We start from the raw sequence: 17304 nt of genomic DNA, 5'->3' as shown, positions 1-17304 counted from the left end.
GGCAGAGTTGCGCCTCACTCACGCACTGCTTAATACACACAAGGGAGCAATAGGCAAATATCTTTACATATGAAAAAATGTAAATATTAAGGATATATATAGGATATATATTTTTGTATTATATATATATATATATATATTTTGTATATTGTTATTATTATTAGCAGTATTGTTTATTATATCCATATTTACATTTGTTTTATTAAAAACAAGCTTAGATTTGCCAACCTGTCAGGTTTTAGACCATATAGGGCACAGCATGTGTTTTAGGATATAACTCAGGTTTTTGAGCACATTTTGCTATTATTGTTCATTTATTCGTTTGCTGGAAATTAGAACTGAATTTAGAAATAGATTTGAAACGAATATTTGCGCTTAACAAACAAAAGTATTTATTTATAGACTAATTGATGTCTGTGCGTAAAGGCTTCCCCATCCAAGAGCGAATGTGAAAGTGATCCATTATCTCTCATTCTCACGCAGTAGATGCTCTGTTTAACAGTTTTCTGATAAAAAACTGTCAACTTTTAACTGTTTGCTTGTGAAATGCTTATTTTTTCCACTTAGACTTACTTTGCGTCCTGTAAATAGCGAATGCGCTTTTGGCGCGACGCAGCTGACTCTTAAAGGTAATGGGAGATGAGACTGTAATTGGTTTATTCTTAAAACACACCTATAACTCATTAAGAAAATAAACTCAACCCTTTTAAACCATGCGCCGAAGCGCAAGGCAGATTTCCCGTCCTTAAATTAGCAAAAACGCGTCCTGACACGCCATGAAAGCATTTGCACCCTGCGTTTTGCGCTTTGCGCATGGACCGTCAAAATAGAGCCCCATAAGTCTGAACGGCACGAAATGCCATCAGTCTACAGAGATTACCTTGTATTTCTCTGTTTCAATGGCGAGATCACAATAATTACCTCAAAAAAAATTTAAGCAAAGCAATTACTACCAGATTAATATGGTTTAAAACCAGCACTACAGCATACCAAAGAGAGAGATCGACTTAGAAAATCACTTACCTGATTCATATTGATTTGATTAGCTGTAAATTAAACATTTTCGCTGAGTTTTCCTCCCCTAAGGACGTATTATGCAGTCTCTGTCGCCATCTTGTGGTGGAACGTCAACCCTCTTTGCTTTGCTCAGTATGACAGGCTAATGTATGCCGACAAATATTTGTCAAACTGTATTGATCTGCTGTAACTCTATGGGCAGAGTAATACACAAGGGTGAAGAGGCTGTACAAGTGCTGTTATTGCAGAATATTACACGGCTATCAAATTCAAGAACCAGACATTACTTTTGTACAAATAAATAATAAGCTGCATTTAAAAAAATAAAATGTTTTATATTTCAATGTATTTGACTTTATGATATCTTATAATTTTCAGCATCATTCGCCCAGTCTCATGTGACAGTCATTCTAATGTTAAGATTTGCTGTTTCATTAACATTTTTAAAATTCTAATTGTTTATAATCTTGAAGACATACAGTATACGCTGCTTAATAATTTTGTGTACACACACACACACACACACACACACACACATATATATATATATATATATATATATGTGAATATAAAATCATATAAATGCATCATATCAATATTTTTATTATCACATTATTATTATCATTTTAATTATATCAATTTACTCTTTACAGTATTGTGAATTGTGACTCATAATGGACACTATAATATTAACAATGAATTAAATGCATTATTTTACTTTTTTTTTTTTTTTTGGTTACTGAATTAGTTGTGTTGTATTTTCAAGAATATTTGAATGTCAGAATGTCTGCTTTCTCCATCACAGTTCAGTGTTGTGGAAGGTTATCCTGCAGTTAGAAGCGTCCCTTAAGTCTGTTGGTGTGTTTTCTGCAGTGCTGGTGCTGGAAGAACAGGGTGTTTCATTGCGGTGGACATCATGCTGGACATGGCGGAGAGTGAAGGAGTGGTGGACATCTTTAACTGCATCAGAGAGCTGCGCTCGCAGAGAGTCAACATGGTGCAGACTGAGGTGAAGCTCATCAACACACACACTCTCTCTCTCTCTCTCTCTCTCTCTCTCTCTCTCTCTCGCTCTCGCTCTCGCTCTCGCTCTCTCTCTCTCTCTCTCTCTCTCTCTCTCTCTCTCTCTCTCTCTCTCTCTCTCTCTCTCAATTACTTGACTCACTAAACATCTTGGATCTGACAGACAGATTCCCGAAGTTTACTAAATGTAGAATTTAAATCATGCCCCCTAGTGGTGGATGAATTGCACTCTTTTATAATGGAGCAATTATACAGTATAATTATAAATTGATTAGTCTCATATTTGAAAACTAGAGATCATTATATAAAAAAAAAAAAATAAATATTTTTTTAATGCATTTAATTTAAAATATTTGTCATACATTTAATATTAAAATGTACTTTAATCAATACACATATAATAACTCTTGTTTAATCATAATAAAAACATTTTTAAAATTATTATTATTATTATTATTATTATTATTATTATTATTATTATGCTTACATGTTTTCAATAAATTGATAAAAATATTATATTATATTACATTTTATTTAAAACAAGTTTAAGTTATTTAATTATTGTATTATATTAGATTTAATTTAGTGTAAACAATTCAACAAATATTATTTTATATAATATAATATATTATACAAAAATATTTTGTTAAAATTAAACTATGTTTCTATTATTCAATTTTGTTGTTGTTGTTGTTGCAATTATTATTATTATTATTATTATTATTATTATTATTATTATTATTATTATTATTATTATTATTATTATTATCGTTGTTGTTGTTGTTATTATGCTCACATCAAAAATATTCAGCTATTAATATTATTGATATTAAATTATTATATTATGTTACATTTTATTTATACTAGTTTAAGTTATTTAATTATTGTTTTATATTACATTTAATATAGCTGTTTTATATTTTTAAAAATATTATGCTGCTTTAATAAATTGTGTTGTAATTATTATTATTATTATTATTATTATTATGCTTGCATCAAAAATATTCAGCCATTTAATTAAATTGTTTAATAATTTTAAAAATTTAAAATATTATAATACGTTTTATTTAATACACATGTTGGTTATTTAGTTATTATATTACATTTCAATTGAGTGGTTTAAAATTATTATTATTAACAATATTATTATTAAAATATTCATGCATTTCTTATAACACTTTCTGTTGACTTAAATGGATATTTAGTGCAGTCATAGTTTTATATTATTCACACAAATTGTGTATTTGTTTATTTTTATTGTCATTATTATTATATAATTATTTTACTAAAAAATGCATGTATTTGATATAAAAATAAATGTACCTGTTGTAATAAATTGGTAGTTAGCACAAGCCTACATATAATACTATTCATATAGTATTATACAATTCATTCAATTATTTATTTTCCTTCGGCTTAGTCTTTATTTCAGAGGTCGCCACAGCAGAATGAACCGGCAACTATTTCAGCATATGTTTTATGTACCGGATGCCCTTCCAGCTGTAACCCAGTACTGGGAAACACTCATACACTCTCGTATTCACACACACTTATACACTATGGCCAATTTAGTTAATCTAATTCACCTAGAGTGCATGTTTTTGGACTGTGGGGGAAGCCAAAACACCCAGAGGAAACCTACGCGAACATGAGGAGAACATGCAAACTCCACACTGAGCCAGCCAGGACTCTAACCAGGAACCTTCTTGCTGTGAGGCGACAGTGCTAACCACTGAGCCCCTATACTATTCATATAATAATAATAATAATAATAATAATAATAATAATAATAATAATAATAATAAAAATAACAATAATAATCACACACTACATCAGATCTACATGCCAATATTTTCTTCACTCCATTCTGATATTAAACACTTTTCAGCGAGGACAGCATGCTTTTAAAAGACTAACACAAAACACAGTAGCGGTGATAATGGCTTCTGGGAGGCAATTTGTGTCAGCCTGCAGCTCCATTCAGAGATAATCCTCCACAGACACAACACTCAGCAATTAATCTTTTAAAAGGCTCTTTCCTCGTCTTTTGTCCCAGTCGCTCCGCAGAAGAGCTCACCGGGTTATGGAGTAATAGGTACGAGAGGTCAGCTCAGCTTGACTTTAGCTTAGCATGGATCAAAGGCCGACATTAGCATTCAGACCTTTAAGCCTCAGGCATTGTTGAGTTAAAATATGGATAATTCCGGCCTATATTTATGGCTGGGGTTTAAGGATGGGTGTAATATTAGCTGCAGGATGGTGACGGTGCTTTAAGAACCGCTTGATCTTATTTTTTGAGGCCTCAGTTGAAGCAGTTTTGGATTTCAGTTGCTCTGGATTTTAGCAGCAGTGTTGAAATCCGTGTAAAACGTCATTTGCCCTTCAGCAAACTGTGCTTCATGATCAGCGCTCAATGTGTATGAATGTTTGTGTGGAGTTTATATTTCCCTAATGATTTCACTCTCAGCTTCAGATCAGGCTTTTCAAGATGTATGTATTTGGATGTGTCATAAATTATGCAGATTGGCTGGTTTAAGATGTACAAATTTAAATCAAACTCCTAATTAACTTACAGCTTTGGTTATTATTTTTATTATTAAAAACGATGCTAAAATACTTTTTTTTTTTGCCCACCGGCAAATATAATAATTATAATGCATAAATATCTAATCACCATATCTTAATCTTAAGTAGTGAGCTAATTAAAACTGTCATGAGGATGAATTGTAAATCTGATGCAACACTTTTAAATATTAATTTGAGTAAATCATTTTTTTTTTTTTTTAGTACAGTTGTTCCCAAAGTGGGGGCCGGGACTCTCTAGGGTGATTTCCAGAAGTCAAATAAATTTTATTAAACTATTAGAATTAACATGTTTATCCATAATAATGTGTGTATTTTTTATTTTATTTTATATTTACCACAAAGGTGGTACAGATTTACATAAAAAACAAACATGCAAATGAAAAGCCATCAGCCTTTAAATTATAATTTTTTTCATCTGATTGTTGTGTTTATGTTACAAAACAATTTTATAGCACCAGGTTAAACTTTCTGACATGGCAATCAAATACATTACAAAAAAAACAGGCCTCAACTGAACATTGAGGAGTAGCAGTCTCCAAAATTAAACCAAGAATAGACTTTTGCTAAAAGCGTTGTGCCCAACAGTCTCATTAGGTGAGATTAATATTTAGTTAAACAAATTAATAAATGACTATGAAAATGATATGATTACTAGACTGTTGCACTTTTTGTCTTGTCAATATGCTTGTGTTTATATAGCTCTGTTGTTGAGTGTGGAACATCACAAGAAATGTGGGGAAATGTGGGGGTCACTCACGAGTCACTGGCATTGTTATTTTGTGGGTCAAGCACTGAAAAGTTTGGCGACTCCTGTTTTAGTATACTGTAAGTGAATAACTATTTGTACTAATGGTCTAAATTATATATTTAGTTTTCATTTTAGTTAAATTTATTTAGTTGTTTGCTTTGACATTGTTTTTATTTTTAGTGTTGGGCAAAAATTAATCTTGATAAATCGCATTCCAAATAAACGTTTGTTTTGATAAAATACAGTATATGTGTGTACTGTGTATGTTTATTATGCATGTATAAATACACAGATGCATACATGTATATAATTTTTTGTTTATCTTGATTTTGGCTATTTTTGAACATTTCATTTTATTAAAATGAGGGGTTTGTGTGGGGGGGTGTACTTATATATGCTGTGCACTATATATTTTATTTTTTTATTTGTTATATGTGTTTTATATACAAATATAAAACCAAACGTTTTTTTAATGCGGTTAATCGCTGCCTAGTGCTAATTTATTAATTTTTATTTTTGTTTTATTTTAGTCTGAGTTTTTCGGGAAATTAAGTTTTTTAGGTTTTGTCAACTAAAATAACTTTGGTACAGTTAATTTATTTTTCTAACTTTTTTTTTCAAAGAAATCTCTTGCTTCTAGAATGCTGTATGTATTTGATCAAAAGAGCAGAATTATAACCTTTATGATATTAGTATCACTTCCCATGATTGTACCACAGTATTTTTCCTCTGTTGATCTCCATGCGTGTCTTTCTGCAGGAGCAGTATGTGTTTGTACATGATGCCATCCTGGAAGCATGTTTATGTGGAAACACAGCAATCCCAGTGTGTGAATTCAGAGCCATTTACTACAACATCAGCAGACTGGACCCGCAGACCAACTCCAGCCAGGTCAAAGATGAGTTTCAGGTCAGCAAACCACACAAACCCACCATAGTAAACCAAAATTAATCGCTCCAAAATACTGATACCACAGCCATTTTAGTTAAACATTTTAGTGAAGAGCTCTAAAAAAGAACGATTTTTTTCTTAGAGGAAAGAACATTTTAGAAAACTGAAGAAGCTTTATAAACCTTTATCCAATCCAAACCCAGTAAAGTACCTTTTTTCACACTTAGGGCTCTATTTTGACCTAAGCACAAAGTCTAAAACACATGACATAAACACATTAAGGGAAACACATCTGAATCCACCATCCGCTAATTTAGGGATAGAAAAATACACTCTGCGCCCTGGCGCATGGTCTAACAGGGTTGTGCTTATTCTCTTAATGAGTTATGGGTGTATTTTGAGTATAACGTGCATTAAACCATTTAGAGTCACATCTCCCGTTCCCTTGGAGTCAGTTATGTCTCACCATGGTGCTTTTTATATTTACATGGCGGACTTTGTAAGTGGAAAAACTGAATGCTTCACTAGCAGGAAAACAGTTAAACAGGCCATCTGCAGTGAGGATAAAGAAGCCTCCTCCATTCTGCCTCTTTACTTCCTCTTTACTTTAGTTTACTCTTTATTTACTCCTTTAATTTAGTGAATATGGAAACTATGTTGCATGCAATCTGAAGACATCCATTACCCTACATAATTAATTTAGTTTGTTAAGCACAAAGATTCGTTTTAAAACTATTTCTAAATTTAGTTATAATTCCCAGCAAACAAATAAATTAACAATAATAATCAAGTGTGGTCAAAACACTGAGTTATATCTAAACACACGTCCTATTCTTATGCCCCATATGGTGACGCAAACGTCTTCAAAACCCGACAGGTGGACAAATCTAAACTTGATTTTATTAAAACAAATATTAATATGCATATTATAAATAATACTGCTAATATTAATAACAATATACAAATGCTAAATTAAAAAAGCCCACTCGAGGTGAAGTAGACGTGGAGGTATGGGTTTTTATATTTATGTAGAAAATAATAATTTTTGTAACATTTTAATCCCTTATTTATTTTATTTTTTTTCATATGTAAAGATATTTGTGTATTGCTGTACATCCTGTGTGCATTAAGCAATGTGTAAGAGTTTGGACCATTTAGGTGCAAAACTTATGCGCTCTGCACTGGACTTTGGACCAGCTTTTAGTTGGTCAATGGCACAGTCTATTTCAGTTCGTCAAAATAGCAACGCACCAGCAATGAGCCTTAACACACCTTCTTTTCAGACCAGCACACCCATGAGTCCACAAAGTGGCGCAAATGAATTTGCTATTTAAACATCATGGCACAAAACATGAAAATTACTTTTCCGCTGGTCTGAAAATAGTAACCAATTGTGCCAAACACATCTTGCGCTTTTTTGCACTGGGTGTATGATAGGGCCCTACTGTAAGTATCTAGATTGTTCTAAACTCTGGTAAAACTTATCACAGGCAATAGCCATTGATTTGAAAACAAAACCCTACATTAGCCATCATGACATTTGAAGGAGATTGATTTTAAATCTATTTATTTGATATTTTTATTGATATTCTATTTTTATGATTTGAAATTAAGTTAATTATATGTACAGTAGGAAAGTCTTATAGCGTATATACCGTAGAGATTTCAGGAGACAACAAATGTAGACTTCAGACCTGAAGTATTATTGGAAAAAGCATAGTTAAAGGGATATTCTGAAAATTCCGTCATCGTTCACTCAGCATTCAAGTCACAAACCTGTTTGATTTTCTTTCGTTTGATGAACATAAAAGAAGATATTTTGAAAAATGCTAAAAACCTGTAACCATTGATTTCCATATTATTTGTTTTTCCTTCTATGAAAGTCAATATAAGTTAGGTTTTTTCAAGGTTACCTATTTTGTTTAACAAAAAAAAAAAGAAACCATAAAAGTGTGAAGCTGTGAGTATATTTAAGCAAGTAAACGGTGAGTAATTTTTTTATTTTTGTGTGAACTATCCCTTTAAGATCGTCTGAGTTTGTAATGAAATCTCTTAGCACAATCTGTGACATTATTAAACATCAGATTTCTTAAGCTATCATCCCCAAATTTGCTCTCCATTCAGTCCTATTACAGTTCAGGAGGAACAAACGAGACGCGGGCGAGAGCTCATTTGTGATTTATCTTTCCTCCGAGTCTCAATAACAGAAGGAAAATGTGTTTTTTAAAAGCGTCCTCTCTATAATCAGCGAGCTCTGCGATCAGCCCACGTGGAGGCCTAATTTACTGAATCCTCCAAGGTTTTTGCTGTCGACAAGCAGTGCTAAAGCCCTCGCAGCCATTTCTAACAACTTCATCAAGCTCTCTGGTGTGATTTCATCATGATTCCCCCTAAATTCAAACTGCTTTTGAATAAGTCAGTCGGCGATGCATTGAGATGAGGCAGGTGAGTAAAGAAAGTGACTCAGGCATTGAGGGAGAGAGTGTTTTTACGAGCCATCGGCTACAGCCTCATAAAGCCCAGCGCCCAGCTATTTCTTTTCATGCGTCCTTTATGTTTTGTATTCCCTGTGAAATGAGTGAGCCGCTGCCGTCTGAGAGGATGCGAAGCTTCAGATGTGTGAGGTGTCTCATAAAATATGATGAATATCTTCCTTTCCTCACTGATCTTACTCTTTCTATCTGGCGCTGCATCTTTCTCTCTTGTAAGCCATTTTTCACTGTCTCTCCCTCCATCTGTCTCTCTCTTTCAATTTTCACCAGTCTTTCTTATACATAAGTAATGGCTGACCTTCAGTTTACTAAAATATTTGCATTGCTCTCAGTTGGACCAGCAGCGCAGTTGAATTGGTTTTATAAACGCTAGTGAAAGTGAATGCAGGTGTTTGTTACAGTCCTTCGTGTGTTCGTCCTCAGACTCTGAATATAGTGACGCCGCGTGTTCGTCCAGAGGACTGCAGCATTGGCCTTCTCCCACGTAACCATGATAAAAACCGCAGCATGGACGTCCTCGCAGTGGACCGATGCCTGCCTTTCCTCATTTCTGTTGATGGCGAGTCCAGCAATTACATCAATGCAGCGCTGATGGACGTAAGTTTGAAGTTACCTAGCTTACATTTTTAATCTATTGCTGCATTTTTTTCAGCAATCTTGCATTGAACTTTGAACAGGTTAATTCTTCCCATTTTTATTGCACCAAAACAGCAATTATTTACTTATTAATGACCATTTTGCCATTGCACTTTAAAATAATGGTCCATTAATTAGTTAATGTTAGTTGATGTATTTACTAACATTAAATAAGTATCAATAATCTTATTAAGCATTTATTAATCAGTTCAACATGAACTACTGCATTGTTAAAATCCAAAGTTAATGAACTTCAACTAACGTTAATAAAGATGGATAAATACCATAATTACAGTATTTTTTACAAACGCTAGGACACATTTCTCAATACTTAAGTCACTTTTGCAAAACTGTTCACAGTGAGCACAACAGAAGTCTATGTGGGCTAAACTGAGGATCAATTATCATTGTTTTGGCACAAAATGCATTCAATGTCTACATCTCTCAAATTTCATGAATTCTTTTCTCACTCAGACACAACAACTGCCAAAAATCCTTGTACGTACAGGACATTTTGCACGTGCAAAACTGTTAAAGTTATGTTCAAACAATAACATAATCCAAAACTGAATAAGACAGCAAAATGCAACAGCAATATTTTATTGAAACGTATTTGAAATTTAAAAACGCAGTTTAACCAGCCAGATTAGCATTAGTATTGTGTCTGTATCAGTGGATGTATGTACACAAATTCTTGTGTTTTGGAATTACACAATAAAAAATAAATAAACAACATAAAATATTGACGAATTCTGCATCATGTCTGATTCATCCCAGTAACATATATTGCAATTACAAACAGAGATGTCCTTGTTTTTTTACACAAAAAAAAACATTGTGTAATGCATGTTGTTAGTGTTTTTTAGGTCATTGTTTTGTGGGTGACAAAGTGTGTTTGTCGGTTGTCAACCTTTGCTAGTGTTCTGGAAGAATGAGTTTATTTGAGACCTGAATAAAGTGTTTTGGTTTATTTGTAATGCAATTTGAATGTAAAATTAACTGTTTTGCTAAGCTGAAAGTCAGTTAGGAGAATTGTGTGAAGAGTTTTGCAAAAGTGACCTAAGTATTGAAAAATGTGTCCTGGAGTCTGTAAAAAAACTGTAATAGTTTGTTCATGCTACTAACTAATGAGCCATTATTTTAGTGTTACCCATTTTGCATCCTCTCTATCCTCTTTCTGACATTAGAAATAAACATGCTATTTATTTAGTAGTTGTTGCCATTTTCAAGATATGCTGCAAAAAAAGTGTATTTGGAAGAAAACTGTTTATCTGGAGTTTAAACTGTTACTATAAAAAGCATACCTTTTTTGCTGCTGGCAGATTACCCAAGGCACTAGCTGTAAAGGCTCCGCCCTCTTATAGAAAGAGGGCAGGGAGAAACAGCTCATTTGCATTTAAAGAGGCACATATGAAAACAGTAAATGAGGTTGAGTAATCATTGAGTAATGAGGTTTTGATTTTAATTGACTGTTGTAGGCTGCTAAATAGCTTAAATAATTTGCTGTAGTGATATACACTCACAGGCCACTTTATTAGGTACACCTGTCTAACTGCACGTTAATGGAAATTTCTAATCAGCCAATAACATGGCAGCAACTCATTTGGCAGCACATGGCAGCATTTAGGCATGTAGACATGGTCAAGAGGATCTGTCGCCGTTCAAACTGAGTACCAGAATGGGGAAGGTGATTTAAGTGACTTTAAACGTGGTATGGTTGTTGGTGCATGGGCATGGTCTGAAACAGAGAAAATATCCAGTGAGCAGCAGTTATGTGGGCGCAAATGCCTTGTTGATGCCAGAGGTCAGAGGAGAATGGGCAGATGATAGAAAGGCAACAGTGACTCAAATAACCACTCGTTACAACCAAGGTATGCTGAAGAACATCTCTGAACGACCAACAAATCGAATTTTAAGGTGGATGGGCAACAGAAGACAATGAGTGCACTCCTGTCAGTTTAGAAACTGAGGCTACAGTTGGCACAGGCTCATCAAAATTGGACTGTAGAAGATTGGAAAAATGTTGCCTGCTCTAATGAGTCTTGATTTCTACTGCGACATTAGGATGGTAGGGTCAGAATTTGGTGCCAACAACATGAAAGATGGATACATCCTGCCTTGTATCAACGGTACAGGCTGGAGGTGGTGGTGTATTAGTGTGGGGGATATTTTCTTGACACAGTTTGGGCCTATTAGTTCCAATTGAGCATCGTGTTAATGCCACTGCCTACCTGAGTATTGTTGCTGACCATGTCCATCCATTTATGACATCAGTGTACCAAACTTCTGATGGCTACTTCCAGTAAAATAACGCATTATGTCATAAAGCGTGAATCATCTCAGACTGTTTTTTTAACATACCAATGAGTTCACTATAATCAAATGGCCTCCTCAGTCACCAGAAGTCAATCCAATAGAGCACCGTTGGGATGTGGAGATTCACATCATGAATGTGCAGCCAACAAATCTGCAGACACTGCATAATGCTATCATGTCAATATGAACCAAAATCTCTGAGGAATATCTCCATTACCTTGTTGAATCTACGCCACGAAGGATTAAGGCAGTTCTGAAGGATTGTGTGGTCCAACCCGCTACTAATAAGGTGTACCTAATAAAGTGGCCGGTGTGTGTGGAACTGTAATGCGGTCAAGACCTGCCTGGCACTACTTTACAATAGCTGTGTGTTTATCTAAAAATAATTGCACTCTTATAGTGTACTATCAGCCATCAAAATCAAGTATTCAAAGACCCTCAAGAATAGTTCGGGTTTTTAAGCAGCTCTTTGTTGATTCGGAACATTTTGTCCCAGAACTGCATGACACTATATGTTACATCACTTCCCGTATTACACTCGCAGGTAAATGGAGCAGAATGCCCCGAAGATCACACATTGACAATCTCATATAAACAAGCCAATTGAACCGAGAGCAAGATTAGATGGCATCTCCGTAATCTCCACACACAGATCATGATCACGCTCGCACCATAAAGCAGCTTCATCTTCACGCAGCATCTAAAAAGGATAATCAAGACGGAAGACATGCTCCTCTGATAAAGAACAACAGATAAAGCAGATAAGCAGCACAGAAAACAACCGGCCAACCAGTGTGTGTGTCTGTATGTGTGTGTTTGTCTTAAAAAACAGCATCTGCAGTCAACGTTGGCAAGGTTATCAGTCAGTGTCTGTGTTTTGGGAGCCTCTACTGGTCTCCATTTAGTCCAGGTTACTCCACATGTGAGGCACGTTAGCCTGTGTGGGCTTAGGCACATCTTCAGTGCTGGAAGGAAGAGTTAACTTGTTGTCTTATTGATTGTTTCAGAGCCACAAACAGCCAGCGGCCTTCATCGTGACGCAGCACCCTCTGCCCAACACCATGGCCGACTTCTGGAGGCTCGTGTTTGATTACAACTGCTCCACCATCGTCATGCTGAATGAAATGGACGCTGCACAGGTACTGCATGTCAGCTGTTTGACCCTCACCACACATCTGTTAGCTATTGCAGTTCTTGGGTTGGATTCAGTGTTGAATTCACAGAAATATTCAAGTATGGAATACTGCTTACAATGTACACTGCCTGACAAAAGTGTGGTCGTCAATCCCAGTTGCCAGAGCAACAAATAATAACTTGACTTCTAGTTGATCATTTGGAAAAGTATCCCAATCGTCACAAATACTGCAAAATACCTATTGGAACCAGCATAGACCCAAGATTCTCACTGAAATCAGTCAAGTTTGGTGAAGGAAAATTCAGGGTTTGGGGTTACATTCAGTATGGGGGGCTTGCGAGAGATCTGCAGAGTTGATGGCAACATCAACAGCTTGAGGTATCAAGACATTTGTGCTGCCCATTACATCACAAACCACAGATGAGGGCAAAGTCTTCAGCAGGATAGTGCTCCTTCTCATACTTCAGTCTCCACATCAAAGTTCCTGAATGCAAAGAAGGTCAAGGAGCTGCAAAATTGGCCAGCCCAGTCACCAGAACATTATTGAACATGTCTGAGGTAAGATAGAGGAGGCATTGGAGATGAATCCAAAGAATCTTGATGAACTCTGGGAGTCCTGCAAGAACGCTTTCTTTGCCATTACAGATGACTTTATTATTAAGTTATTTAAGTCATTGCAGAGATGTATGGATGCAGTCCTTCAAGCTCATGGGAGTCATGCACAATATTAACTCTTTTTTCACTGCAGCATGTTTTATATTCTATACTGTACATTATTTCTGTTAAGTGATAAGACTTCAGTCTAAGCAAAGTCAGAGCTTACTGTCCTAATTAAATAGGTAAAAATCAAGACATGATCATATTTTATTTTGGTAAAATGAGCGTAATCTAGAGCCCTTTGCCTTTCATATAAGCCACTTCTGATACCAAATGATCAACTAGAAGTCAAGTTATTATTTGTTGTTCATAAAACTTGAATGTGTGACAAGACTTTTGTCAGGTAGTGTACTTGCCTTAAATACTGTACATAAATTCAGAAAAATCAAACAAATCATGTAGAGACTAGAGAGTTTTTTTTGTTTGTTTGTTTGTTTGTTTGTTTTAGAAATATATATTTTTTCTGAAAAAAAATAAAGGTTCCAGTTATTACAATGAGTTGAGTAAGAAAATGCTGTGAAGAATGATTTATTATATAAACTTTTAGTGTGATGTTTAAGAATATTTACATTGTGTTTATGGTGTTCATAACAAAAACAAATGCTTGGAGACTTGATTGCTTGTCTTTATAATTCAGACATGAACTTTTTCACATTTGAATCTGGCCTACTACAAGCTGAACTATTGATTAAGAATTCTGTGACTATAGGACTATTGTACATCAACATTGTATAATAAGCCTTCAATAGTTAACATTAGGTAATTTAACTATATAATTTAACTCACGATAAAAAATACAACAGCTTTTATCAATCTTAGGTGATGTTCATTTCTTAGATGTTAGGGTTAGCGTTAGGTTACGATCCGGGTTAAGTTAGGTTAACCCTGGTCTTAACCCTAACCCTAATGCTTTATAATGCAATAAAATCATACTCATTTTAGAGGTAATCAATAATTAAATGCAATTTTCTACTAGTATTACCATAGTAACTAATACAGTTGAAGTCAGAATTATTAGCCCCCCTTTGAATTTTTTTTCTTTTTTAAATATTTTCCAAATGTTGTTTAATATCTGATAATATTTTTTTCTTCTAGTAAAAGTCGTAATTGTTATATTTCGGCTAGAATAAAAGCAGTTTTTAATTTTTTAAAACCTTTTTATGTCAAAATTATTTAATTTTTTAATTATATACTTTAAGCTATATATTTTTGATATATTTTTGATCTACAGAACAAACCATTGTTATACATCAAATTACCTAATTAACCTATCCTGCCTAGTTAACCTGATTAACCTAGTTAAGCCTTTAAATGTCACTTTAAGCTGTATAGAAGTGTCTTGAAAAAATCTAGTAAAAAGATAAAACAAATCAGTTATTAGAGATGAGTTATTAAAATTATTATGTATAGAAGTGTATTGAGAATCTTCTCTTCAAGTGTTACCTATTGTACTTTTATAATACTTTTTCAATTTAATTTGGTTGAAACATTTGTTTACTCTCAAGATGTAAATTGTCTTGTGATTATACCTTTTAAAGTAACGTTTTTTGCAGCTTATGTCATACCATACACTGTGATTAAACTTAAGCAAGTAATTGCATCAAAATAATCTGATGCTGTCATAAACCTGGACAAAGGACTTGGTTTTCCTTATGTGTTGTTGTTTTTGTTAAGAGTTACCTTTTTCTATTTTTGATAAATTAGTAGCATTCTTAGTCACCAACACTTGAGGCTATTTAACAAATTTAACTCAAATAACTTTTTAAATACAATAATCTAAACTCTTTGGCCATGGTTTATGCACCAAACATAACAGTGAACCTCTTTCTGACCTTTTAGTTGTCAGTCATAAATTTGTTAAGAATGACTTCAGTTCAATAAATGGCCATTTTCCAGTTCGTTCTTTTGACTTCTGAAAGTTGCATTATCTTTTCATAGTATACCAAAGTCTTTTATCTTTTATCTTTTGAGCAGATGAAAGGAAATGTGATGTGGCTCATTTAAGTCTGAGTGAATAAGCGAGGGATCATTGGACCAGATTTCTTTGGCACACTGCAATTGCAAGTTCAGATTAGTGGACTTTAGTATTATTGGGTTATTTTCATTTCTCTTGCACCCTTTAGATTTCGGCCTCATGAGCGCTGAATACATTAATTGAGTCACATCGTCTGGTTGTGAACATGTTTGATTGTGTGTCTGTCTGCAGCTCTGCATGCAGTATTGGCCAGAGAAAGGCTCCTGCTGTTATGGGCCCATACAGGTCGAGTTCATCTCCGCTGACATTGACGAGGACATTATCAATCGCATTTTTAGGATCTGCAACATGGCTCGGGTAAGTGGGCTCAGTGCTGAGGGACGGGGCTGTTGGGGTTGATGTTTAATGGATCTTTAGGACTCAGTTGAGTGACTGAAGCAAAAACGTTCATTGATTTGCTTCTCACTGAGACATTTGATGCTTTGCTGATCCACAAACAAAGCAGATCACCTGGCAGAGCAGTGCTTTTTGTTTTCAGTCTGCAGTGCAAATTGTGGTAGATTTAGGGCTCTATTTTAACGATCTAAGCTCAAAGTCTAAAGCATATGGCGCAAAAGCATTAAATGTGTCTCAGAATACACTTATATTTATTTTAAGGACAGAAAAATGCACTCTGCGCCCTGGAGCATGGTCTTACATGGTTGTGCTTATTCTCCTAATGAGTTATGGGTGCGTTTTGAGCATATCGTGCATTAATCCAATCCGAGTCTCATCTCCCGTTCCCTATAAGAGTCAGTTGTGTTGCACCATGGTGCGTTTGCTGTTTACATGACAGACTTTGAAAGTGGAAAAACTGAACACTTCACTAGTTAGAAAACAGTTAAACAGACCATCTGCAGCTCGAGGATAAAGAACGAGCCTCCTCCATTCGGCCTCTTTACTTCCTCTTTACTTTTACTCTTTACTCCTTTACTTTCGTAATAAGGAGAATGTAGGAAACAGTGTTGCACGCACTCCACTGACGACATTTATTAGCTTTACATATTTAATTTAATTTATTGCAAAGACTTGCTTCAAAACTATTTCTAAATTCAGTTCTTTTTCCAGCAAACTATTAAATAAACAATAATAACGAGAAATAACTGGGTTATATCCAAACACACGTCCTATTCTTATGCCCTATATGGTGATGCAAACATCTCTAAAACCTGACAGGGGGACAAATTTAAACTTGTTTTATTAAACCAATTATAAATATGCATATATTAAATAATAATGCTAATAATAATACTATTATACAAATGCAAATTTTCATGAATAAACTAAAAAAAAAACGACAAAGGCATGGAGGTGTAGTGGTTTTTATATTTATGTAAAAAATTCTAATTTTTGTAACATTTTTTAAATTTGTGAAGATATGTGTGTGTTCATCCTATGTGTATTAAGCAATGTGTTATCATTTGGACCCACAATGTCGCAGTCTATTTCAGTTCCTCAAAATAGCAATGCACCAACAATGCACCTTAACACACCTCCTTTTAGACCACAACACCCATGAGTCCACAAAGGGGCACACATGAATTTGCTATTTAATCAACAAGTGCAAAACATGAAAATTACAGTTGCGCTGGTCTGAAAAAAGCAACAAATCACGCCATACACATTTTGCTCCTTATTGTGCCGGGTGTATGATAGGGCCCTAAATTATTTTATAGACATTATCTTAACAGTTTGGGCCTGCATGGAAGACGTCTATAATTTTTAATTGTTTTGATGAATATAATGTTAAAATGCATTGATTCATTCATTTTCATTTTCTATCATTTTA

At 34.4% G+C, this 17304-nt stretch overlaps 1 protein-coding gene across 40 annotated transcripts in view; it reads left to right on the top strand.

The window, feature by feature from the left end:
• Window positions 1–17304, top strand: part of ptprt (protein tyrosine phosphatase receptor type T) — a 518156-nt gene that overhangs the window by 484855 nt on the left and 15997 nt on the right. For 33 of the 40 annotated variants that reach the window (XM_087258056.1, XM_087258053.1, XM_087258058.1 and 30 more), the window contains 5 exons: window positions 1891–2026; window positions 6134–6283; window positions 9181–9354; window positions 12717–12848; window positions 15708–15833. In XM_087258056.1, coding sequence (XP_087114182.1) covers window positions 1891–2026; window positions 6134–6283; window positions 9181–9354; window positions 12717–12848; window positions 15708–15833 — 718 coding nt within the window. The remainder of the gene's footprint in view (window positions 1–1890; window positions 2027–6133; window positions 6284–9180; window positions 9355–12716; window positions 12849–15707; window positions 15834–17304) is intronic. The other 7 variants (XM_087258047.1, XM_087258044.1, XM_087258043.1 and 4 more) reach the window with 1 other exon arrangement.

The sequence above is a fragment of the Danio rerio genome, chromosome 6, assembly GCF_052040795.2.
Source record: "Danio rerio strain M-AB ecotype USA chromosome 6, GRCz13ab, whole genome shotgun sequence".
Taxonomy (NCBI): domain Eukaryota; kingdom Metazoa; phylum Chordata; class Actinopteri; order Cypriniformes; family Danionidae; genus Danio; species Danio rerio.
Note: the sequence above shows the minus strand (reverse complement) of the source record. Positions and strands in the feature narration are given on the sequence as shown.